Consider the following 27,306-nt stretch of genomic DNA (forward strand, 5'->3'; position numbering starts at 1 on the left):
TACATTAAATTGTAAATTTAATTTTAAGGCTGACCAAATTCAGAATCCTGTATTCCTCCAACTTTATCCATTTAACACAGGATACCATACAAAACCTACAAAAATGCAACAACTACAAACATTCCATTGAACAAATCACAAATATACAGTATACATTTATACAATACTGCTTTTGTTGATAATTTGGTACTTGACCACATTTTTTTTTTGCATTTAAAAAAAAAGTTACACCTGATGCAGCCCTGACAAAAAAAATAAAATCTCACAAATACAATAAAAGCAACCCATTGGGGTTATCATTGCAGTAGTTTATGGAGTAATTGTTTTTTTTTTAAATCTGCATGGTATGAAATAAAAACAGCAGTTCTTCAATATAGGACCCAAAGCCTAGCCTTACTAAAGTGGCTCCTCCATGATGAAGGGAGCCAGGCGCCACTCGGGGTCCAACTTCTTTTTAAAAAAAGAACTCAAACAGTGGTTTCAATAATACTGACTAGTGTTAGTACTGATCCTGGCAATATACAGTACTTGAGAACCGAAGCAAAGAACTGCATGTGTGACTGGCCATTCAGCCACTCATCTGCACACGACAGTCATACAGTAAATACACACAAGCATTTAAGCTTCATGCATATGTGTTTTGAGTAGTGATTCCATCTGACATGCGGCATTTAAAAACATCTAAAATTAAGTGTCGTGTTTTTTTGTAATGCTGGAAATTCCACATAAGCAAGAATACAAAGATGACAGATACTACAATCATCATGGGCTGGATCTGCTTTACAAATTGCTCTTTTTTTATGTCCCTACATTGTAATCAAATAGTAGAGAGATCAAAAATTCATTTGTGAGAGCTTGCAAGTGCTGGAAATGCAAATAGGAGCATTTTGGTTTTGGTTTTTGCAACCAAACACAAATCTGTGGAAGTCACCATATACATCAATATACATTCTCACACAATGTAGCAAAGAAGAAATCAAACAATACGTGTTCTCAAGTCTGCTCTGGAGATTAAATTCTCCTGTCATTTTCATCCCAACGCCGCTGTGGTTCTCATTATTGTACACCCTTGTGCAGTCCACTGATACGGAAACACCAGTGTATGTACAACCTAGTGGAAAATCTTCTCTATGAGCGTGTTGATAGCAATCACTGGGCTTTTCAAAAGCAGGCGAAGGTCTGGCAGTTGGAGTTTGCCTGGAATTAGAAAAAAACTGCAAGTGGGTCGAAAGTTGTGCGCAGCTTTTGACGTCTTCAGTGGATACTGAAGGCCTGTCGTCTTCATCGTCACGTGCTTGACATTCTTCATCATCAGTCTTCTCCGTAGTGGAGGGTGAAGGACATTATGGATCATCACCCAGAGAAGTTCTAAAGGAGACACAATGACCTGCTGAGAACTGACAGTGTGAATAGTTTCATCAAATGAAAAATTGGATAGGCTTAATGTGAGCCTTACAAGTCAAGTGGATGCTTCTTCTTTAAAACTGGCCAGCGCTGCTGGGGTCACATTGCAACAGGCGTACGATGGAGGGGTCACTTTTTGCCCCCTTGATGAACTCCTCCAGGGACAGCTTTCCTAAAACACAGTAGGGGTTAGAACAGTCAGTTTTAACGTGACTATGGCATGAATTTTCAGGTGATGCTTTTTTAAAAGCAAATTTCAGTACTGTAACATTTTGAATCCACTCACCAAGTGTGGGCAGTTTAACTAAAAAAACTTATTTTAAGTTCACTAAGCTTGTTCGATTTCACTGACCGGGTAGTAACAAGTTACATTTACTCTGTTATATTTACTTGAGTAACTTTTTGAAAAAAAAATGTACTTCTGAGAGTAGTTTTACCACGCAATACTTTTTACTTTTACTTGAGTAGATGTGTAAAGAAGTAACGCTACTCATACTCCGCTATCTTGGGCTACACTAGAGTCGTTACCCGTCGGCCGATTCATACATTTGATTTGGCGTATTTTCACGTAAGCGCTCCGCTTGACTGACTGTGTGGGAACATTTCCGCGGACACTAGTGATGTGGCGTTCACGAACGAATCGAGTCTTTTGAACGGCTCTTCAATGTGAGAGCCGTTCAACAACATAACGCCCCCCCGACCCCCCCCACATCCCCCACGCGCCACTGTTCGCTTTTGGAGGGAGCGTCTCCTTCGCATATTAGCGTCAATCAAACAATTAACTTGCCAGCTTTAGCACCATGGCAGAAGATAGAACACAACAGGTCACGGAGAGTCGGAGCAAAGAGGAGAGGAGGCGTAAGTTTTGTCCCATTCAAAATTTCCGTGGGAATTTTTCTAGGTTTTGTTGTTGTTTTTTTTAAATGATTTGAAGATGCCAGAATTTGCATATAATTGAATGTTTTTGTCTATCTGATGACATTGTTTTAAAAAAATAAATCAGACTTTATGTTCTAGCAGTTACTCAGTACTTGAGTATTATTTTTAGCGAATACTTTTTTTACTTGTACTTGAGTGATTAAAAAAAAAAAACTTGAGTAATATTATTTTGAAGTAGCGCTACTCTTACTTGAGTACAATTTTTGGCTACTCTACCCACCTCTGATTATTCAAACAAAGTGTTGAATGTCTACCCTCGGATTCAGATTTGGAATTTGCTTGTGAAGACTACATTTATTCTAGAATCAGTTAAGTACTTGGAAATCAAATCTAATCTCTTGTCTCATATTCATCTTTTGATGTTTTAAAGCCAAATGTTTTTAGTTTACAGCAGAAATAAAATAATCCGACTGTTCCAATACTTTTGGTAGAGAGTGAGTTTCCCAATACTCTCCGTGTTAGGTTCACACAGAAGGTCTTCAATGCTCAATTCGGATCTTTTGGTAAAATATGATTTTAATTTTTTGTATAATCATTCACATTACATAATTGCAAACTTATTTTGTGTTTACAGACTTATCTTTTTATCTTCTCATATCTACAGAGCAGCGATGCGGCAGGAGGTAAAAATATCTTCGGGAAATGAAGCAAGGCTTTTTGATTTCATCTCATGGAGACGTTTACTAAAGATGATGTCATGTCATTGCCGTGTGCAATAAATGAACCGTCTGCGTGGCTGAATGACTATTATCAGCACAAATGTCCACTTTATGCTTCAAGTGGGATTAAATTCGAGTCAAATATGAAGCCAACACTGTTACTCGAAACAATTTAGCAGTTTCACGGGGATTGACGGTGCAGTAGTCTCTCGAGTACTCTCCCCTGCCCACACAGAGCACATATTCGGCTTTTGATGACGTATAGGTCGGATACATGTGACTTGGCCGTTCGGACAGATGTCCAGATGTCACAATGCAAAAATCGATATTGAAATATATTGTTGTGCTCTCTGTTACAATAAATATATCGATACACTAACGGCAGTATCGATATTTTATAATGGCACACCAGCGCAAAGCATAATGGTTTACCCCGTCATTCAAACATGTCAATGAAGCTGTAAACATATTCAACGTAACGCGCCGCCTACACTAGGGCTAACTTAAAAAAATAAAGCTTTACCAAACAATACATTGATGCCAATGCAATTGCCTTGTTGGGCTTTTACTTAGAAGTTGGCCTGCATGGCACCGTGACTGCCAGCTTGACTTCCTTATTCGACGTGTTGGCTTACATATCTAAGTTTTTATTTAAATTACATATTTTCTACCAACATTTTCACAATGTCATCCTGAAAGTATATTTAATCGCTAATTTAGGATGCTAAGAAACCGCTGGTTAATTGTATGATACGCCGCAAGTCTCCGACGTTAGTGGCTAGCAGCTAGTGTTAGCATTAGTGCCTGGCTGGTACGGTGGCCCTGAAGTGCAAAAAAGGGCTGGCAACAGTAATGAGTGACACCTACCTGGTTTGCTTTCGTTAATTTGTCAATATCCTGGGCCTAAGCTACTTAGTAATTCACTTTCCATGTTTAAAGAAAGGGAATGTGCCTTAAATTGCACTTTGTCTTTTTCATTATATATAAAAAAAGATAATAGAACTTTGTCTTCATTTATTTTATAAAACACATTTTCCAATAAATAAGAACATTCAACTCAAAATGTCAAATATTGATGTTTAGATTTTAGGAAAACAACTTTAAGCCATTAACACCTTGTTATTTTATACATGGAGCAGGTATAAAATAAGAATGTAACTGCCTCTTCTTGCACTTAAAGTTGTGTCCCTAAATCCTAAACGACCAAATTAGACATTTTGAGTTGATTCATTATTATTATTATTTCATGGGCAAAAGTGTTTTATAAAATAAAACAATTTATCTTGTTTTGTTTTATGATCCAAAAAAAACGATTCAATCTGTGCCTCAAATTCGTGATCCAATCCGAACCGTGACTTTTGTGATCCTTTGCTGTCACAGTCAGTACTTGATCTCTCCTGTCCTGTTTGTGGGGGCGTTTGGTATGGTTTGGTAAAGCGCTTGAATGCAACAGATGAGTCTGGTTTCCAGGCTACACAAAGGCAACGTGAGACTGTTTTTGTAAGCTACATATCGGGTAGTAGGGGTGTTAGAAAAAAATCAAAAAATTTAGCGCGCAATTCTCGAATCGATTTGATATGCGGACGAATCGATTTTTACACATACATTTTTTATGGAAATATTCAACAAAATGTCTTACTTAGGGTTAGGATTCACACATTAAGCATGGAAGAATGTTATATTAATGGAACATTAAGCCTTAATATTTTATTTTAGTGCTGTTCAAACATGAAACAGACTGCAACCTGTTTGTGGCTCAGTTATAAGCCTGAATTTTCAGATCAATAAATACATTTTCAAACAAATCTTACAGTGTGCATGTACAAGTTTACTGATTAGTATTTTCTAAATGTGAGGAAAAGAAAAATCGCAATAATCAATTTATAGATTCGTATCGGGATAAATCGGTATCTAATCGAATCGTGACCTATGAATCGTGATACTAATCGAATCGCCAGGTAGTAGGCAATTCACACCCCTACCGGGTAGGGTGTTGTTGTCGTCTATGGCTGACATTAATTGTTAGAAATTGTCATTAGAGAGTTGTTGCTAGCTCGCCCGCCGCTTGCCCTGATTATTTGTACAGCGCTGCAATACTTCATAATTATGTTACGAAGCCAACCGGAATTTGTTTGCTGACGTTGGCACAATTAGCGACCATTAACTAAACAGATTTGCGGTGGTCGGCGCAAGCTACATAATAAGTCTAACATTAGTGATGGTATTACCGTACACCCCGGTGTAATGAGGGGACGATAAAATGGTGTCAAAAAAGTTGAATACCGCCCAACCATAATGTATTACATGCGCATGCCTAAACAATACCATAGTGATAACAAAAAAAAGAGGTAACATTAAATTAGACCATATTTAAATAATTGTGTAATTATACACTACTGTGCATAATTAGGCACATTTTGCATGCATCACATACACTGACTTAATTAACAGGTCTAATTTGACAGCTAGTGATGAATTGCTTTCTCTGCCTTTTGGGGACTTCGCTTCGCAGTTGCTTTTTTTTGTGGCTTGATACGTGATCTTCGGAGGTATTTATTTTTGACGAAAGCATGTCAACACCTGGGAACTTTGTTTCCTTAAAAAAAAGAAGAAGCATCAAATAAAGCAATTTTACCATCTCTGTTGGTGTCCATTTGCCTGAAGATCTTCTCCGTCCTTTTCTCAGGCGTTGACTCATCCTCAGGCATCTTCATCACAGAGGACACCATCTTATAAATAGCCTGCATGAAGGCAAACACACCATTGGGTGGTCATTAATTTTCCCAAATCACTTTGACCAAAGTAAACAGTTTGCTTGTTTATACTAAATAAGCAATTTACAACACAAATGAAACTTTGACCAACTATTCAACTTTTGGGATTACATTTTTTTCTCTCAACCAAACTGATCCTATTCATACAGAGCTGGAGTCAATCTCAGCTGACTTCAAGCAAGATGAAGAAAAAAAATCACTTAAAAGGAACAATCACAAAATATTTTAGTTTTTTTATTAGGTAGGAATGCGTTTTAATATCTCTCTCTATATGCTTTTTGAATCGAACTACACTTTTAGATTTGCGAAGCACTTGTCTGTGCAGTATGTGTCAGCTTTCTTGTTTATCTCACAAAAGATGGCTGAGGTCACTGCTAATCAGTGTCTGCAATAGATGCCATTTGTATTCAAAATGGACAGCCCTTACTCAAAAGAGGTTTTCCTCTACATCAAGATAATTGCTGATAACACGCACAGTACACACACACACACACACACACACACCAAACTATTCGCTGTTGTCTGATGCAGGCAGCTCGGTGGTAAACACTGAAATCATCATAGCCGCACTCTTGCTGTCTCTAATAAGGAGGCGGCCTTGAGGAGAATGAGAACTGACGTGAACAGAAGAGGGCTGATTGTGATTACAGTGCTTTAAATAGGTGATGGTTATGCTTCCCTATTACAAAGTGTCAGGGCAGCTCATCTTCTGGGTCACAAAAGATCTGATCGGCAGCACATTTGCATCATCTGTTGTAAACAACTTGTTTCGATATTTAGCCAGTAAGACGCATAGGCGTAATTCTGAGCTACACAGAGTGCCAAGAAAAACTAAAAAGGTCAAATGTACAATTCCATGTTCCGCCATTGACGAGGCCACTGCTTTTACTCAATTTTTAGGTTTGTGAATGTCTATGTTACGGTGTGGTCACGGAGCGGCGTGATGTCTGTCGGCGTGTGAGGTGGAGGACCCAAAATGCAGGGAGGCAGGAGAACCACAGCAGGAGTGCAGGCGAGACTGGCGTGCTTTATTTTACAGAAAACACTAACCGAGGAACTGGTTAGTAGTGATGTGCCCAACTGTGCCGAGGCGCCGATGCGTGTGCCGAGTAAACCGGAAAAAGAATCTGCAAAGCGCGCATCGAGGCATGTGTTGGTTACGCGTTGGTTCAGAAGCCTCGGAACGCTTGTGGCCACGCCCGAAGCCTCGGAACGCGCGTTGCTAAGCGTCGCGAGACGGGCTTCCTACGTCATCGCCAACACATAGTTTCGCGGGTGATTCGACATAAAATGGCGCACCGAGACGACAATGAGCTCACAGGTGACACTGACACAACTCGCATCTTCAAACCTCAATTCAATCGGATTCGTTTTGCAATGTCCAGTCCACAACGAAAAAGAAGAGAACATCCCCTGTCTGGGATCATTTTGAGCAGATCTCTCCTAAAAAGGTACAAATTATAATAACCAGTGTGAATAAATATTGTAAATTATTGTGACAACACAGTATATCCCTCGTTTTAATGTCTTTCTTCTACTTAAAAGGTGAAGTGTAAACTTTGTTCTAAAGAACTTGGGTACCAAGAGAACACTCTTTAGCCCCAATAAAGCACAAGAGGCTGAGAGGAGGCTCACAGCTGAATGTGCGACAGTGATCCGGCACAGGGCCTCCTCCTCCTCCTCCTCCTCCTCCTCCTCCTCCTCCTCCTCCTCCTCCTCCTCCTCCTCCTCCTCCTCCTCCTCCTCCTCCTCCTCCTCCTCCTCCTCCTCCTCCTCCTCCTCCTCCTCATCATCATCAACACAACCGGACACATCAGAAGCTTCCCAGCCTGTGGAGCAAGGTAATATTCAATACATTCTTTTTTTTTTTTCCTTTTTCTTCTTCTCCAGAAAAATAAAAAATATTCGATACATTCTAATGGTGTTAATTAAGCAATAGGAAATGAGCGGCAGTGCATTATTGTGGGATAAGGCATTCTTTTGTTCCCCTCTCTACGATGGGCAGCCAGAACTGCCTGTTGGCTGTTAGTCGGTTTGTTGTGTCTTAGGTGACAAACTGTGGCGGCGATTGGACCACACAGTCATGCAGAGGAGGACCCAGAGTGAGACCGCAGATGCGACTGTGGAGGTCCACACTTACCTGGGGGAACCCAACATAAGCAGGATGTCAAACCCCCTGGACTACTGCTAGCTGCACAAACATGTTTACCTAAACCGCTACAAACTAGCAATAACCTTTCTCTGTACCCCGGCCTCATCCGTCCCTTGCGAAAGAATATTTTCAAAAGCAGGAGAAATCCTATGTAAAAGAAGAAACCGTTTGAAGCCCAAAACTTTGGAAATGCTAGTTTTCCTAAATAAAAATGAATGAAATGTGTTCCTTGTTTATATGTCAATGTCTAAAAAACAAAACAAATAGAGAAATCATTCTTTCAAGTACCACACGCACATTCATTCACATCACAACTCCCTGCCCTTTTGACCCCATCAAATCTATGGTATCATTTTAATCACTCTGTCATGAAATTTATTGTCCACATGATGGCGCAATAGAGCAAATGAAGCCTCATGATGCTTCGGCCCAGGAGCGAAGCAGTTGGATGGAAGGCCTCATTGCTTCATGATGCTTCATTTTCCCATCACTACTGGTTAGCATAAAATAAACAAGGAACTGAAAAGGTACAAAAATCAAAATGACAGACAGAACTCCGGGGGTGACCGTGGCAAGCGGCAATGATCCCACACGGACTGATCACCACCCGGGAACTAAATGCACCCACACTAATTGGGTAACTAGCCACACCTGGGGCCAGGCACAAGTGGCTGAGGGCCCGGATTGGTCAACCCGCGGAAGGGCGGGAACCCACTCAGGGCCCTCAACCAAAGCCAGATCTCCCCAGACATGACAGTCTAAACATTTATAAAAGTATTGTATCAGAGTTAGAATTGTGGTATTGTGACAATGATTGAAAGCACAAATGAATAAGTTCCTGTTCTGTTTTTTAATGATTTGGACCCCCAAGCAGCAACAGAGCGTCGGAAAACACAAATAGTCTTTGTTACAAAAAAAACTAAAGGGGCAAACAAAACTGCAAAGTACAAAAGAACAAAAGGTGCTACCAATTGGGTCGGACCATAAATTACAAAGTACAATCAAATCATGAATAATGATGACAAAACTAACTCACTGCCACAAACGGGAGGACCGGACTGCAACCCAAGAAGACAAAAACCAGAATGCAAACTGCAAACAGAGGAATGATCCGGCAACCTGCTGGTATGCTGGGGGAGCCTTAAAACAAGGAACTAAAAAAAAAATAATAATAATAATAATAATTTAAAAAAAAGAGAGAGAGCAATGATGATGACATGTCAAATCGATAAAATTACCGAATGAACAATACTGAGCTCTCCAAAGAGAAAACAACAACCAAAAAAAAGGAACTAATTGCCAATTGCCTACAGGTGTGCACCTCCGTGCTCAGCTGCCCTTCCTATGGGCCACTAACAGATCATATGAAAAATGCTGTCGACGGTGGGGAACTGATTATTGATTAATTTTACTTGGAGTAACTGAAGCAAAATGGAGTCAGAATCACTACTGATTCACTTCCAACACATTTTCTGTCAAAAGAAGACACATTTTGTACTGTAAAGATGTGTACTGAGCTCCCTTACTCTTCACAACTGGAACAACAATTTTGTCCGGTACTTCAGTCTTGGCTGCACCCAGGCATGCTATTGAGCTAGCCGGCCACACAACATAACCTCCATGACAGAAACATTTATATTAACAACAAATAATGTACAAACACCAAGACTAAGTCAATGTTCCTCTGACTTGGAATGTTAAAGTAGACCTACTTACCTTTCCTGTATGTTTATTGTTGTCATGGTAACTGCTTTGCATTTCCATCTAGCGATCAAGCCTGCTGATTTAGCCTGCTACATCGTCATACATAGTCCGAATGACAAATCTGGCAATAGATCATTACAAGTAACCCTGGCATAGACCTATCTTATGAGAAAAAGATTTTCCGGTCATAAAGACTAAAAAAGTGGCCTGGGGAATGAACGCTTTGCCACCAAGACTGCTTCGCAATGTTTACAAAACACTACAGACACTTATGTTCATGCTTTATGGTTATGTACTCCGGTTATGTATTTCTGGACTAAAGTCTTAGAAAAACTTTCCGCTATTTTGGACTGACCTTTATCTCCAAACTTGTGTTTGCTAGGTGACCTAACAACAACTGACTTACCACATAAACAATTTCAATCTACACTTGTAGCCCTTACTATCGCTAAAAAAAACAATTCTTGTTAACTGGAAAAATAAACAAACTCTGAATATCGACCAATGGTCTAACCACCTCATAAATCACATTTTAATGAAAAAATATCTGCCTCAAATAAAAACCAAATATCAAAATTTATACAAACATGGTCTACGTATATAGAATTTTTTAACCTAATTCTGGTTACTTAATTCTGTCTGTTAGCGAGAGCCACTATATCGTGATAACTTACATTGATGTTTCTGCATTTGGCAATTTATTATTATATTATATTATTAGTATGGGATTTTTTTTAATGGGCTTTAGGTGAACTGATGAATATATATAATATATTCATATTCATATATATATATATATATAAAATGACATGTCAAATCGAATGGACAATACTGAGCTCTCCATAAAAATGTTTTTAAAAAAAGACTGCTTCGCAAGACTGACACGAATACGCTTCCGATGTGAGTCACTATTGAGGAACGTATCAGTGTATATCCCATTAAATTCCAGCCAGAGGTTTTTACACCATGGCTGCCATAGTAGTGATTAGTAAACTCAGCCATCTTTAAACAAGTGACTAGTAGGAACACTGATGCGGCTGAAATATCAGAATGACGTGCTTTTCCAGAAAAACAAACCATCTTTGGGCACGCTAGTCCAAGATCTCAGTGACTTGGCCTAATTGGATGTTATTTGGGCTCATATGACATTCTGCCATCAAATGCATCTTTTCAGCTCAGCTCTCCTCTCGCCCCCGAGGCTGTGTGGAGTCTTATTTGTATTCAGCTGCTACTTCTTTTGTCCCGTCTCCATTTTCTATCTTGGTCTGTTTTCACCAATAATTACAGTTCATAAAGGTATGTAAGGTACCATATTTGGTGTTGAACTTAATTCCACTAAAGGGGTCACAACTAATCGATTAATCGACTAATTACTAATCGTGATCACCAAATTAATCAAAAGCTATTTTGACAATTGATAAATCATTTAGAGCCGTTGTTAACCTTAGCAAATCCAAAACCTTAGCGTTCAACCTCTCAACAGCAAATATTGCCTGATTTCTGTCATCCTTCATGAAAGCAGACTCATTACCCTGGTCTGCATAAAAAATAAAACAAGAACATAAATGTTTTCTTCATCATTTTTTCTCAATGAAGATAGGGGTAACCATTGATTTTAGCACATATGTTCGAGTTTTTCTGTTACTCCGTACGCTATGTGCTATTTTTTTTAAGCTGTTTTGGGAGGCTACTAGGTAGCTTAAATGGAACACTGGCACTACTAACGTTTAAGATGGGTTCCAAGAACAACACCTGAAGTGCCAAGGGATTCATACAACAGGAGATTTCACCTCACTTTTTTTCTGCAAGCATATTTGTAGTTAAAAAAAAACAAACACTTTTCCTCACAGTCAGTGGCTTTGAAACAGGCGAATGTTTATCAGGAGCTTTCAAGATTACTAGTAAAAAAAAACTAGTTTTCATTTATACAAGTGTAACTAGAATTCTTACATGCACACAAATAAGATGCACAAAAATACTAAGACTTAACAAAAGTATCACATCTTCCTTTTCATAGGTTACACGGGAATTGTGCTTAGGTTTCCTTTTTTTTTTTCTGGAGAGCTCAGTATTGTTCATTCGGTAATTTTACCGATTTGACATGTCATCATCATTGCTCTTTTTTTAATTTTTATTTTTTTATGTGGCTGAGTAAGTGTATGTGCGTGCGTGTGTGTGCGTGCGTGCGAGTGTGTGTGTATTCATTAGTTCAGAGTCGTGAGACTGTCAGGAGACCCGAGGAAGGACCAAAGAAAAGAAAGGAAAGTGAAATCCAGCACCGACCAGACACCGCCCACCAGGCCACCAACCAGAGTCCTTCACCAACCCCAGAGACATCTAAATTCCAACAAATCAGGGTTGCTTAGGTTTCCTATTCCCGCCCCTAACACAAACTTAAAAGGTCAATGAGAATGAATGAAATTCTCACAAATGAGCCTGATCTTTATAGTGGTCGTTTTGTTTTTACCAAAAGCAAAGAGTCATAATAGCATTGTGACAATTGTATTTGGATAATCAACATCATGTTTTGAGATGACAGCATTAAAAGTTTAAATGTTTATGGTAAACTGGTAATCATCATGAGGTTTGGTTTCTTGTATGAAAACCTTTCATCTTGCCATTAACTTGCACGCGCCAGATGGTAATGGAGTCCAAGATGGGCGAGTAAAAGGGCACCATCACTGTCACTGCCTTATTTAACTAGGAAAGAATGTAAATATTTTTGCTAATGGTTAATTGAATTAAGGCGAATTAATTAATAGCGCCACAACTGGAAATAACTTTAAATAGCCATTTATAATGTAGTTCATTTGTCACAAGGCTCAGCAGAGTTACTGCAGTTTTGATACAAAAAAAAAGACCTTTGGAATTCTTTTTTTATTTTTATTTTTTTAAGGAGAGCTCAGTATTGTTCATTCGATTTGACATCATCATTGCTCTCCTTTAAAAAAAATAAAAATAATTTTTTTTTTCTCTTTTCTTTTTTTTAAAAATGTTTTTAAATATATATACACATATATATACACACATATATATATATATATATATATATAATTTTTTTTAAATGTGGGTGAGTATGTGTATGTGCGTGTGTGTGCGTGCGTGCGTGCGTGCGTGTGTGTATTCATCAGTTCACCTAAAGCCCATTAAAAAAAATCCCATACTAATAATATAATATAATAATAAATTGCCAAATGCAGAAACATAAATGTAAGTTATCACGATATAGTAGCTCTTGCTAACAGACAGAATTAAGTAACCAGAATTAGGTTAAAAAAAAAGACCTTTGGAATTCATCCCTATGTGTACTTGCTGAACCATAAATCCCGCTCAATAAATGACGCATCCAAGGTTTGACTCAAATCTGTGCAAATGAGCGTAGCCACTCATTCATCAAGTAATTTACCACTTACTAAGTTGGGGGACAGTGTGACATTTTAGCTGTCACATGTTGGTATTTAGGGGTAAAAGTGCTACCATTTCACAGAGAGCGTGGTTTAATTATACTGGAAAAGGAGAGATATGCATGACATTTTCCTGTGTCACTGTGGTATAGGGAGACAAATTTAACATTGAAACTTTGTCCTGTATATATAAGGCATGATATTGTCAGTGGCTCAAGTACAAATAAAATGCACATCATTTCAGTTTCAAGTTCTGGCATGTGCAGTGCGGCATTGCTGCGGGGGCAGAAATTAGTGCTACATAATTTTTTTTTTTTTTCTTCTTTTTATTTTTATATTTTTTTTTCGTGGAGAGCTCAGAATTGTTCATTCGGTAATTTTACCGATTTGACATGTCATCATAATTTTTAGGTTTTCTAATGTGTAATGCTATGACATATCAATCATTGCGCCATTTGTATGGGGGGGGGGGGGGGGGGGGGGCATTTGTGGAGTCAACCTCTGTAGAAGAGATGCAGCATGCAGGTGACCCTTAGTTAAGTGAGCAGAGTAAGTAATAACCTCGGGAATTTGTTATGAACTGAGTGCTGGAAGTACTGAACAATGCGGTTAACAAATCTTTTCAATTAATCAATTGTAGTGAAAAGTACAAAAGAAGTACAAAAGAACCGCCATTCAAAGACACTGTTAAATTGACGGTACGAACAAAAAAAAAAGGTAACACACAGTACATAACTATAACTACTAGAAACATGAAATATAATGCTGAACACTGATGGGAAGTTTACAGTATGCAATTATGCACTAAGTGGAAATCGCTGATAACCTTTCATAATGTAAAGACGATTTCAAAGGGAATGAGAGGAGCAACTTTGATTGGCAGTGAATCAAGTCGGCTGTGTTCATACCCAGGATGGTGCAAAAATAGCCATTTTTAACTGCGCTATGGCATATGCATCTGCAAAAACACCAAAACCCTGTCTAACCTGCCCCTGCACAAAATTACACATCTCACTCGAGATTTGCACATGGCACAATAATAAAGCCCCTTGTGTCTCTTGACTTAATATGAAGCCAAAGTGGGTCACTTAGCTGCTGTTACAGTGTGTTTAATATGCTTTCGGGGAGGACTCTCACATGTGACGGTGTTTACATTTGGAGCTCAAGTGCAGGAAATGCCATTCAAGCTCTCTCCTTTCCTTCGCTTTCTTGATCAAAGGTGAGTGGAACACTGCTTTCTTAAGTTTCCGTATTAAAAAATAATAATGAAACACCTTGTAACAATCCAGGAATGTGAACGAGTCAGTACTGTACTTTGCCAATCATTTCCCTTTGGGACCCACAAGCCAGTCTAGAGGGAAACTTGGAAAAAATTGAACATCCCTGGACATTTACCTTCAGTATTATTTGAGCAATTACAATTGCTTTTCTAACCCCATATGGAATCGGTTTGTAAGACAAGAGCCCATATTTGGTTACTTCAATTTATGACAAAATGGAAGACATTTGCCTCATCATGGCAGGATAACCATGTGATTTATCCTAGCCAAATGAATGATTGATTCTAGTGTATTAATCGAATGCACTTCCACAGATATAAAATAGCCTCTTAGCATCTTGGTGCAAAACCGTCCTCTTTTATCATCAGCATTGTTTTTCCTAATGTCAAAAATGTTTTATTATAGATACTGCACTGTGGTTTACTATTGCTGACGCTACTTTTTAGGGGTGGGAATCTTTGAATGTTTCACAATTCGATTCGATTCCGATTTTTGGGTGTGCGATTCGATTTTAAATAAAATCGATTTTAGGACATTTAAAATCGATTCAGAATCACATTAAAAGAGAATCTCGATTTTTATGAGAATCGATTTTTGGGCACACCCTTACTACTTTTAGTGTATCGGTGAACTACGTCTTAGATAGACTATAATGAAATAGGAGCTGGGAATGCAAATGAAAATAGTAAATTCTGTATTTTAGCCCTTGTACACAACATAGAGACGGCTTACCTGTACAATCTCCAGCATCTCAGATTTACTGATGTATCCATTTCCATCCAGGTCATACATACTAAAGGCCCATTTTAGCTTTTGCTCCAGCTTGCCTCGTGACGTCACACTTAGAGCAATAATGAACTCCCGAAAGTCTATCGTCCCATCGCCATTAGCATCAAAGGTGCGAAAGACATGCTCTGCAAACTTTGAGGCATCTCCATAAGGGAAGAAGTTGCCATAGATCTTCTTAAACTCCTCCATGGACAGGTTTCCACTGGGGCAATCCCGCAAGAAGCCTTTGTACCACTCCTGGATCTCATGCTCGGTGAAGTCGGTGCTCTCCAGCAGGTCCTGCATCACTTCAGGACGAAGCTTGCTGTTCTGCTTCCCCATGTCTGGCAGTCCTTAAAGTCGTAGATTCACTGCTGGAGGACAGAGAAAAAGGATATCAACACAGAGGTTTGAAATATGAAATGTGAGTTCCTTGATCCCAGTTTTATGTGAGGCAGACTCAAGTACAGTACTGGGAAGTCTTTTTTTTTTTTTAACAACCATGTAAGCAAAGTAAGGTGTGCCAAAAGAGTGAATGACATACAATAAAGTTAAGTCAGGTCAAAGAGATGACTAAATGGAACAGGAGAATTGAACCAATCACATGCACTGTATGTGTCTATATGTATTAGGGGTGGGAATCTTTGAATGTCTCATGATTCGATTCAATTCCGATTTTGGGGTATGCGATTCGATTCAGAATCGATTTTCGATTATGAACCATTTTTGATTCAATCTATAGATGTGCAAGGAGTTGTAATGATCTACTCCAGTCTGACTCGCTAATGCTAATTAGCGCGCTACTCGCGGCACTTTTATCACTCAAAAGAACAGCTCCACGCTGAAAAAAAAAAAACTTTTATTGGAATAACTTGATCATGACATTTTCCTTCTACTCTCTAACGTGGCTACAACTTAACAGTGTATTAGACCACGTGGAACCACACTGCCCCTCAGTGGTCAAACCGGGTACAACATGAACAGCGCTCCTAATAAAGGCACACAAGACAAGACAGTATAAAATAATTTAAATAAAATCGATTTTGAGACATTTAAAATCGATTCTGAATCGTACTAAATGAGAATCGCGATTCTTATGAGAATCGTTTTTTGGGCACACCCCTAATATGTATGTATGTATGTATTGCTCGGGAAAGCTGTTAGACAACTATAGTTGTTTGTTTCCTTTCAAACTCATCTTGTGGAACACGTGAGTGACGTTATGCACGTCCTGATCGCAATATTACAATTTCAGCGTCGACATCCATCTACATCTGTGCTGCCGGCACCCTCGTAATAGTTGTTGGAATCTTCAATCTTGCTCCTCTTGCTTAACAGCCTCACACAATATGTGCAACTGAGTATGCAAGCACTCATTTTACATTGGCAAATGCTAATATAAAGCAAGCTCTTATGTGTTTTAATTGGAATTTTTTTTTTTGCGTTTTATGATTGTATTGTTATTATTATTATTACAATTTTTATTTGAATTAATGTATTTTATTTGTATGTATAGCAAATGTACAATATCATTAAGTAGCTTTAGTGAAGTACTGCCAAGCCAACTGCATGTTTAAAAAAACAAAACAAAACTTGAAAACAGTGAACTGGAAAGATGTCACTCCCGTCCTTTTTTATTTTAAATTTACAAACCAACTGCACATTACTTGGCAACTAGTTTTGTGTACAGAGTACACTTAGCACCATATGCCCAACACGAGCTTAAACAGTCTATAAAATCTCTTGACACACACTGCAGTGTTTCCCACACCATGTTAATACTTGGGTGGGCCACCCGAGTAAATTGGCCACCACCCAAGAAGTTTTCAAGAAAATTTAATAAAAATATAATTAAAAAGAAAAATGTGTCGCGACAGGATATATCGCATGTAACGTTAGTTCGCCGTCAGTCACTTGTGGATCGTGAGGCTAGAGGAGACGTAGTAACAGAACTGAGACCCACCTCCCGTCCAACCCGCCTCCGATCCCCACCGCCGGAGTCCACCCACCCAAGTAGATTTTAAATCTGTGGGAAACACTGCACTAATCTTGGGTTTAAATTTGTGATCAGAAGTTTACATAAACTAGTGAAGAACATAATGGCATGGCTCTCCCGAGCTTCCAGTTATTTCTATCACTCAGATATTTCTCTAATAGAGTAATTGGAAGGGATACTTTCTTGTCACAAAAATGATTCATAAATTTTTGTTCTTTTATGACTTTATTCAGGGTTAACAGAAAAAGTGAGCAAATCTGTTGGGTCAAAAATATACATACAGCAATGCTAATGTTTGGTTACATGTCTCTTGGCTATGTTCACTTCAATTAAGGCGCTTTTGGTAGCCATCCACAAGATTCTGGTTGAATCTTTGACCACTCCTCTTGACAGATTTGGTGCAGTTCAGTTAAATTTGTTGGCTTGCTGACAGGGACTTCCTTTTAGTTTGGGTCATTAGGCTGTTGGAACACCAAACAGTGTCCAAAACTCAAACTATGAGGTGATGATTTTTGAGTAGAAGAAGAAGAAACAAAAAGTTAATCCTCCCTCTTCAATATCCCATTTACTCTGTGTAAAGCACCAGTTCTATGGGCAGCAAAACAGCCCCACAGCATAATACTATCAACGCTTTTGGAGCAAGAGCTTCCTTCTTGCACGGCAGCCTACCAGTCCACGGCGATGCAAAACACGCTTGACTGTGGACACTGACAGATGTATCCCAGCAGCTTCTAATTCTTAACAGATCTGCTTTTTGGTGGTCCTGGGTTGACTCTCCTCCTGACCAATTTTCTCTCAGCAGCAGGTGATAGCTTGCATTTTCTTCCCGACCATGGCAGTGATAAGCAGTGCCATGCACTTTATACTTGCAAACAATTGCTTGCACTGTTGGTCTTGGGACCTGCAGCTGTTTTGAAATGGCTTCACGCGACTTTGCTCACTTATTCAAGTCAATGATTTGCGTTTTCAGATCTGTTTTGACACCGTTTAGCTCCTTTGACTGTCCATTGTAGCGTTTGAGGGCATTCGTCTCCAATGAGCACTATCACAATGGCCTCAGAGAAGTTGAAGGCACTCAAAATCACACACAACAAGTTAAGCGGCAATGGTATGAAGCTCATTTTGCTGACAAATTTTCTAAGTTACCAAAATTGAAGCAGATTTGGTCACTTTTTCTGTTAAACCCGAATAAAGTCATAAAAGAACAAAATTTCATGAATGTTTTTTGTGACTCAGCTCCTGAGCCAAAAGGCGAAGCTCTCGATTTACCAGTCGATCTACGTTCCTACCCTCATCTATGGTCAGGAGCTGGGGGTCACGACCAAAAGAACAAGATCCCGGATACAAGTGGCCGAAAAGAGTTTTTTCGGCAGGGTCTCCCTTAGAGATAAGGTGAAAAGCTCAGTCATCCAGGAGGGACTGCTGCTCCTCCGCGTGGAGAGGGGCCAGTTGAGGTGGCTCGGGCATCTAGTTCGGATGCCTCCTCCGGGCATGTCCCACCGGCGGGAGACCCCGGGGACGACCCAGGACACGCTGGAGAGACTATGTCTCTCATCTGGCCTGGGAACGCCTTGGGATCCCGCCGGAGGAGCTGGTTGAAGTGGCTGGGGACAGGGAAGTCCGGGCTTCCCTCCTAAAGCTGCTGCCCCTGCAACCCAACCCCGGATAACCGGTAGTAAATGGATGGATGGATGTTTTTTTTGTGACAATAAAGTATCCGTTCCAATTACGCTATCAGTGAAAAATTATAGTTATAGAAATAACTGGAAGCTCGGGAGAGCCATGACATTATGTTCTTTACAAGTGTATGTAAACTTTTAATCACGACTGTACACGGAGGTTTAGGCTTAGATGAGAAAATCAGAGAAGAAAATTGTATTTAAACGCAACAAACACCACTGAGGATTACAACAATTAGCCAGACAATTTAAAAAAAAGAGACAAGTACGTATTGTATGTCATGCCAATTTTTAATTGGATAGATTTTAGTCATGCAGTTTGCAGTGATGTGTTCAGAATAATGTGAAACATTTAAATTTATTAGCAGCCATTGATATGCTGTACATTTTTTTTTTTTTTTACAAATTACAATGAATAATGACTATCTTACTTTATGACATAAATATGGAAAGATCAACCGCTCTAATGCCTTGCAGACATACTATGTTACCACATTGGCATTTACAGAGAAAGTATTTTGCTCTCTGGGTAGTAAGTGAGTAAGGTCTTTAACTCATTCACTGCCGTTGACGGCTATAGACGTCAAAAATTAATTTGAACTATTTCTATTAGTTTAATGTTTTCCCACACTTTTGTTAACAAGAGTATGAAAACCTAGAAACAAATATACAGTGGTACCTCGGCTCACGAACGCTTCAGCTCACGAATTTTTCGCCTCACGAACATTAAATTCGCGAGCATATAGTCTCAGCTGACGAACTAGTTTTTGGCGGACGAACCAAATCACGCGACACGAGAAATCACGAGAAGCTGACAAACGCTCACGGCGTCCCAAGTTCGTCACCCCCTTTCTTTGAGTGCGGACGTGGTTTGTGTTTGGTAGACATTTTGGACCATTTTCGAGTGTACTTTTGCTATCATGGGACCTAAAAAGACCCCACCACAGGCTAGTGTTAAGCCTAAGAAGACATTAAAGAAAATTACGGTCGAGCAGAAGAAGGAGATCATCGAAAAACACGAACGAGGTGTGCGTTTGTGTGACTTAGCGTCCCGGGTATTATCGCCGAGAAAGCACGGCAACTTCACTCGGATATCATCAAGAGGCAACCTGGAAGTTCATAATGAGGTCCTCAACACAGAGGATTTGATTCGCCTTCAAGAGGACAAGCAGAAGGAAGCCATTCAGGAGTTGTCATGTGAGGACGAGGAGGAGGAGATGGCTGCAGCATCAAGTGAGAGCATCAAGACCATGTTAACTAAGTGGAGTGATGTGCAGGCTTTTATTGAACAGTACCATTCAGAAAAGACTGTGGCTATGAGAATCATCAACATGATGAATGATAATGTGATGCCTGAGTTTCGTAAGACCTTACAACTCAGAAAGCAACAGGTGTCAATTAAGAGGTTTTTAGTCAGCAACAAGGATAAAGAGTCTCCTAAGAAGCAAAGAAGAGAAGCCACACCGGAGGACTCGCCTTCCAAACAGTAACTCCCTCCCTCCCTCCTCCTCCCACTCCATTCCATCAAGCCTTCAACTACTGTACCATCACAAAGGCAAGTTGCAAGTTTTGCAAATAAAAACACTTTATTATACAGTACAGTGTATTTCTTTAATTACAATACAATAGCACATTTATTATACCTAAAATAAGGTATATTTTGTGTAGTTTTAAGGCTTTTTTTGTAGAAAATTGTGCTTTATGGGGACCTGGGAACGGATTATTCTCATTTCAATGGTTTCCTATGGGAAATACTTGTTTGGAAGACAAACTTTTCGGCTCACGTTCTCTCTGTGGGAACCAATTAAGTTCATGAGCCAAGGTACCACTGTATTACATTTAGAACAGATATAAAATGTGTGATTAATCGTGAGTTAACTAATGAAGTTGTGCAATTAATTACAATTTAAAAATGTAATCGCCTGACGCGATAAAAAAAGAGAAAAGATTATTAAAAATTAGGGGCGTCAGGCGATTACAATTTTTAATCGTAATTAATCGCATGACTTCACTAGTTAACTCACGATTAATGATAAATTTTATATCCGTTCTAAATGTACAATTAAAAAAATCTAGGTTTTCATACTAAACACACAAAAGTGGGAAAAAATGTTAAACTAATAGAAATAGTTCAAATGAATTTTTGACGTCTGTAGCCGTCAATGGCAGTAAATGAGTTAATGACAACTTACTAAGATACGCCCAAAGACTATTAGACTTGTATACAGTATAGTATTGACCTTAAAACTATACGATAAAAATAAAACTCTTTTGTAAGAGTAGGGTAACTCTTTCAAGTGAGCTGCATGCTGAAATGTTTTGTTTATCATATAGGGAGTGTTGGAAAGCACCCACTCCACAGTTTTGTTAGAGGGGCTGAGTCTGTGTACCTTACAGACCAGCTGTTTGATGCAGGGAAAAGAGAGATTTAATTGCCTCTATATAATCCAAACAAGTCTTCCAGAAGCTACTTTCATCTTGATATGAGCCTGACTACAGTCCTGGGTTGTGTCCTGTTACATTGTATAAATGGTCAAAAAAAGATGTTCCCATTGAGATTACTGGTTTGGAATCATTTGTTCAAGAATCCAAATTGTCCTCATCAGGACAAAACTTGTATTTACTTTGCAGACAGGTCTCTCCATCCATTTTCTACACTTGCTTACCCTTTTTCCTAGCCTACGCCAGCCGATTCGGGTTCAAGGCAAGCTGTAACCCGGAGTTCTGGACTAAAGTGACGTTTTCGATTCATTCCGGAAGTCGGGCTCATAATTCACACGACTCATGGTGCGTAGGAATAAGGTGGATAGCACTAATGATTGAAAAATAGAAATTGGCAGAACTGTTACGTGAGTGTGTGACTGTGTGTGTGAATTTGTCCGTCAATGTTTAATATAAAAAGAAAAACACTCATCTCTGCCTGGCGACCCAACATCTTCCTTTAACTTGAGTCATATAATTCAAAAGCAACAGTGCTTTTTACTTGGGTAAAATTTCTGGCTACTCTAACCACCCTCTGTATCGAATGCCACAGTAGCTGTGGTATTGAGGTAATAGGACAAAATAAATTGTTGGCGCCAGTCCGCAGCATAGTTTCACACGGGGTCACTACCATGATCAGCCACTACAAGGGTTACAAATGTGACAGCGAAGGATTCCTGGCACGTTTGAGCTAGCCCTTTTGCACCATTTCCTGATGTTGACTCACAGTAAGAGACACCCATTTGAAGAATAGGGAACTGGAGATTGTGCGATGAACTGTGCGGGACAAGCTTTCTGTTTGAAAAAGGCAGATGCCGAATGTTCATGCACAACAGTGAGGAAAGTATGGCTAGCAAAGAACTTTGAAGTGTTTCAACTTTCGGATGAGTTTATCGCCATCTAGTGAAACACTAACTTTCATCTGGAATATTTCTCCCAATTTGTGAACCTGAGGCTTGCATAGTGACAAGTTGCATTAATAGAATTGCATGTAGCTCTCTTGTGATCTTAATTCAGAAACAAATTACACATAAAATCCAAGCCAATGCACCCAGAGATAGTTGCATATTTGCCAAACACATCTGTTAGTCCTTCTCGGAAGCAACATCTAAAGGGAAATTTACTATTTGTCAAAGTGCATGCTAAGCAGCCAAATATGGTCATGTTTTTGTTGGTGAAATAGCTTCCAATGTTACAAGGGAAAATGTGATGTCATCGCAGCGCTGATAAAGTATGGGTAGTAGATCAGAACAGGACACTTTTATTTCTTTGACAAATACTTGTTAACAGAAACGTACCTGCTAAATCAATCACGATGCTTCAAATCAAAACGTAAACCGAATGGAATACCATTCCAACTGCGAGTTAGACTGTAAGAAAAGAAGGAAGATAGCATGACCTGACTGCTCACATTCGCACATTCACCGGTGAAGCTGATAATTTAAGGATGTGAAAATGATGGTAGAGCATGAATACAATTAGTAGCGTTCACTGTTGGCTGAGGATGTTAGCGTCATAGTACAATAATTGGAAAAATGTTAAATTCTCGGATTCACACTAAAATAACACAAATATGGAGGTTAAACTGTAAGCATGCATCATGTTGAATAATACTACAGTCAAACTGAACGCGAATTACAGAAATGTTTCACACTTGGTTTAACTTGACTTCACCTCACTTGAGCACAGTTCAGCCTGCATGAAATCATCAATAAGGCAAAGCTGACTCCAGTGATGGTGAAATGGAAAAGGCCAGACTGTGGGGTCGACTACTAACGTTTCAATCGCAAGATATAATGACATTCTTATCACTGTTTTATTTATTTATTTATCTATTTATTAAATCCAAAGAAATAGGAGGTCGACCAGCACCCCATAAAAGACAATTACAATTTTAGTTTACTATTCCACTGTAATGAAGTCACAGATGCGTCATTTACACATGGGACGAAAAAACAATACAACCAAATACACCTCCAAAACAATATTAAGAACATAGTGAAATGTGAATATAAGGCCAACAGGAGTACATAAGGCCTCTTGAACACAAACCATTCTAAAATCTCAATGCTACTCTTTTTTTTCTCACATCTATTCCGTACACTTTAGCCCCTTTACTGCAATGTACGCTCTCTTAAGAAGCATTAAAAAAAAAAAAAAGCAGTTACCATAGCAACATATTGCCCACATCACATAACCATTCTGGCCGAATGCACAAATATCCACTGTCCATCCACTTCTACATGGATACATACTTTACTCCAGATAAAACAGAGGCTGGGACTGCGTGATGCGTGTGTCTGCATGTGTGGGTGCTAAGGCGATGTGTGGGTGCTAAGGCGATGTGTGGGTGAAGGTACGTGAGGTGAGTAGCAGGCAGCCTATTGTGATGAATACAATACTTATGACAGCCGAAATGAAAAAAGGCTCTACAATGTGAGAAACTAAATGCTTAAGTGACAAAAAAAAAAAAGTCACGTTGTGTAGCTACATTAGTGTGTTTGCTAGAGCGTTAGCTTTTGCAGCATTAGCAAGCCATGCTAGCGACTGCTCACGGAGTGCCACGGGAACAGTGACACTTTCCAGTGCTTTATGACAGCACCATCACTTGTACTTTTCATTTTCACCATATTGAGGGCTAATTTAGAGACGGACAGTGAAGCCATGCTATGTCATATTTCAGCTTTTTGCGGATTTTTAAGTAAATGTTTTTACGGGTTTTTATAGTATAGAGGAATATAGCCCACTTCTAATTGACCTCCCCTACACACACTTACAGTTAAAAGATACGTTTACTCTTTACTAGTTTTATTGACCTTTTTAAAATATGCTAATGAACCTGGGAGGTCCCTGAACTTTTTGTCAGAATTTTAAAACAAAAATGTGTTTTGACTAAGATAAAAAAAAGCAAGCAAGCAAATCTTAAAAGTTTTTCAATAAACATGTGGTTAAAAAAATCAACAAAGTTAAGCGATGGAGTTAAATTTTGACAATATTTATATGAATATTTTCTTTTAGTGAAAATTAATATCGCTCTAAATATCGGTTATCGGTCTCCTTGACTTGTAATAATCGGTATCGGTCGATCTCTAATGCTCATCAAAAAAGCCAGCAAATTAAGTCAAACTGTTACATGTTGATAATGTGGACAACTGATGGCAAATTAATTGGTGACAAATGTAAACGTTGAAGGATAATGTGGATTGTGGAGTGAGCTGGTCATTGTTGTGAAATTGACTGCGGTCCAGCCCTAATTTAAGATCAAACGTTATTGATATATTATGAGTCATAAAGTCAATTCGGAGCTTTAGCGCAAAAGCTTATATCACTCCAATAAAAGATGATTCAATACATATCTTGATATATTTTGTAGTGGAATTATTTCGATTTGATTCAATTCAGTGCACTCTCATCTTTTAATCAAAACTGCTTTTCCCGTTCAAATCGGTTATTAATAATAGCTTTTTTTTTTTTTTTAATATGGTCTGGATATTTTCACATATCACAGATGGGTCTGTCACATATCTCACATGATAAATGGGGGTTCATTGTATACATTTGCATGTTTGTTTGCCATTTTGTGATACAGACAGAGGAAGTCCTACTAAGTTTACATTTTTATGAGATCCGGTCCTTTTTTTTTTTTGTTTACAGAGGCATGCTTATTCGTCCACACATGCCAAGGGGGTTGTACAAGTGTTATATTCTCTCTATCGTCTATCATAAATGTTATTAAGAGTACATGTTTCTTTTGCTGTGATATAATACACATCTCTGATCTAATGTGAGTGCAGAGCCATGAAAGAATGACGCACATCCATAACAACAAGAGCCGTAAAGAAAAATTCTAAATTGTGACATTTTTGTCAGACATAATTCTGGCTGTCTCACTTTTCTGCCCACCATGTGAAATTAAAATTGCTAATAATTTTATACTGCGGTGTTTGCATCTGTTCACCAAGACTTGGACAATGATGTTTTATTCAGATGTGCTCTGGTAGCCTGGCAATAGCTGGACAGAGGGTGAACATACCTTTAAATGTTGTCCCTCCTTCATTAGGTTGCCATAGTAACAGACCTTGCAAAAGGAAGAGTAGGCGATAAAGCCTCATTGATTCAGGAAAACAGAGGGAACCAGCAAGTCGACAAAAGTCAATTTTATCACCACAAAAAATATTACACTGCTAAAGATGATGCAAGAACCCCCCCCTCCTCCCCCCTCCATAAAACAATACTATAAAAGATGTGTGGTATTTGTATTTTCTGCACAAATGTATGTAATAGGAAAGAAAAAAGGGTGTAAACCGATGTATTCAGCACCCACTCAGCTGAGTCACACTTCGGCTCAGCGAGAATCGGCTCAGCTTCCTCGCTGCTTTGCATTCCCAATAATGCTAGTGATGAGTTTGCCGTCCATGTCTTTGTGGCCCTGGTCAACCTGACAGGACAATCAGGCCTGACAAACACTGCTTGGAATGATACAACATTTGCTGTGAAGATGAGTGTGAGTTTAAACTGCTAAAATTCACAAAACAATGTCTCATTGGTTTCTTTGTGAAGATTGGGAGGGTCTAAGTTGTTGCATATTTCAACCACATCTTGAGGCCTCCATAAACTAGAATGTAGTTGGTCCATCAGTTTAAAATCCTTAATACGATTGTTGTGAAATTTTCATGCGCTTGTTTTTTATTTCCAAGTGTGTTCTGGTCAACGGGACAATTAAGAAAGTTACAGATGAACAATTACGAAGATAATATGCTGCCATGCACGTATGAAAACATCACCATAATCCAACACTGACATAAAAGTGACCAGCTTCTTTTTTTATTCAAAAGAAAGGCAGGATTTGATTCTGAAATAAAATCCCTTCATTTTTTATTTTATTTCTACCAACTGCTGTATTTGAAGAATGAGAGAGATTTGTCAACCAGAAGGCCTATATACCTGTAACATATGTTTAGCTGTGGCATTTAGAACATGCTTTTTAGTTTAGTCTGTACTCACATTTTGAATCATAAAATTTATTCTGGATGTCATTAAAAAACAGTTGTAATTGGGCAAATGACTGCAGTACAAAGCTGTGTCATCAGCAAATAACTGAAGCTTTGCATTGCGACAGTTTTTTGGTCAATGTTATTGACGTAAACAGTAAAAAGTAAAGGCTCCAGAACTGACCCCTGATGCACTCCCTTCGTTACACAAAGATATATCCGACTGCTTGCATAATCAGTGTTCTCTGTTAATTAAACAGCTGTCAAACTAGCAAACACTTTCTGAAGAAAGACTTGCTCTTGGTAAACTTTGCATTAGCAAATTGCGACCCACTTAGTAGAACTGTTCCTTTTCCTTGAATATACAAAATACATCAATTAATTTGAAAAACAAGTTGACTTTTTCTCCAATCCAGAATTATGCATACACTAATAAATATATACACAATTAAAGTGCACTAATAGTTGGTAAATTTTGTTTTCAGTTTGGGTGACCGGGCATGTGATTATGCATTAGAACTCATGCTGTGGTCAGGCTGACCGCCACCAACTGCGTTGCCAGGGAAGTGCTGACACTAGTGAAAGGAACTTATGATGTCAAGCGTGCTTGGTACCATTATTTGAGAGTGCCCTTAACACCTGCTCATAGACAAAACAATCAGTAGTGTGCAAAATGTGGCAAGTTAAAGTCTGAGACTTAACAAGAACAACCATAGCAAGTGTACACCCATAACTGAAATAGTAGGCTTGCGGCAGACAGTGAAAGCAATCTGGAGGCAAAGCCTGAGCTTAGAGATGGCTCTCATTAAGTACGCCCCCAGGGATGGACCAGAGCTCGCCTTGCTTCCTGTGCAGAAAAATATAGAAACAGGATAGAGTATCACGGAAAATAACCAATAGAACGGAAGTCCCATCAGGGGAGGTCAGGAGACAGGATGACTCAGAGGAAGTAGGTCGTGTCTGAAAGGTTTTTAATAAAGTCTTTCTCAAAATACAGACAGCTTGACTTAGCATTATGAGCTTTTGTGTGCTAACCACATAATGATTAACATCTTAACACAGTTTACGGACGTGC

At 39.0% G+C, this 27,306-nt stretch overlaps 1 protein-coding gene across 2 annotated transcripts in view; it reads right to left on the minus strand.

Moving 5' to 3' along the window:
* The window catches only part of ncalda (neurocalcin delta a), a 36,288-nt gene continuing 8,982 nt past the window's right edge, over positions 1-27,306 (minus strand). The window contains exons 2-5 of one of the 2 annotated variants that reach the window (XM_077576551.1): positions 15,049-15,455; positions 5,638-5,743; positions 1,457-1,576; positions 1-1,368 (exon numbers count right to left, since the gene is read on the minus strand). In XM_077576551.1, the coding sequence (XP_077432677.1) occupies positions 1,479-1,576; positions 5,638-5,743; positions 15,049-15,426 (582 nt within the window). In that variant the 5' untranslated portion in view covers positions 15,427-15,455 and the 3' untranslated portion in view covers positions 1-1,368; positions 1,457-1,478. Of the gene's footprint in view, positions 1,369-1,456; positions 1,577-5,637; positions 5,744-15,048; positions 15,459-27,306 lie in introns of both variants that reach the window. The other variant, XM_077576549.1, reaches the window with a different exon arrangement.

This window comes from Vanacampus margaritifer, chromosome 9, assembly GCF_051991255.1.
Source record: "Vanacampus margaritifer isolate UIUO_Vmar chromosome 9, RoL_Vmar_1.0, whole genome shotgun sequence".
Taxonomy (NCBI): domain Eukaryota; kingdom Metazoa; phylum Chordata; class Actinopteri; order Syngnathiformes; family Syngnathidae; genus Vanacampus; species Vanacampus margaritifer.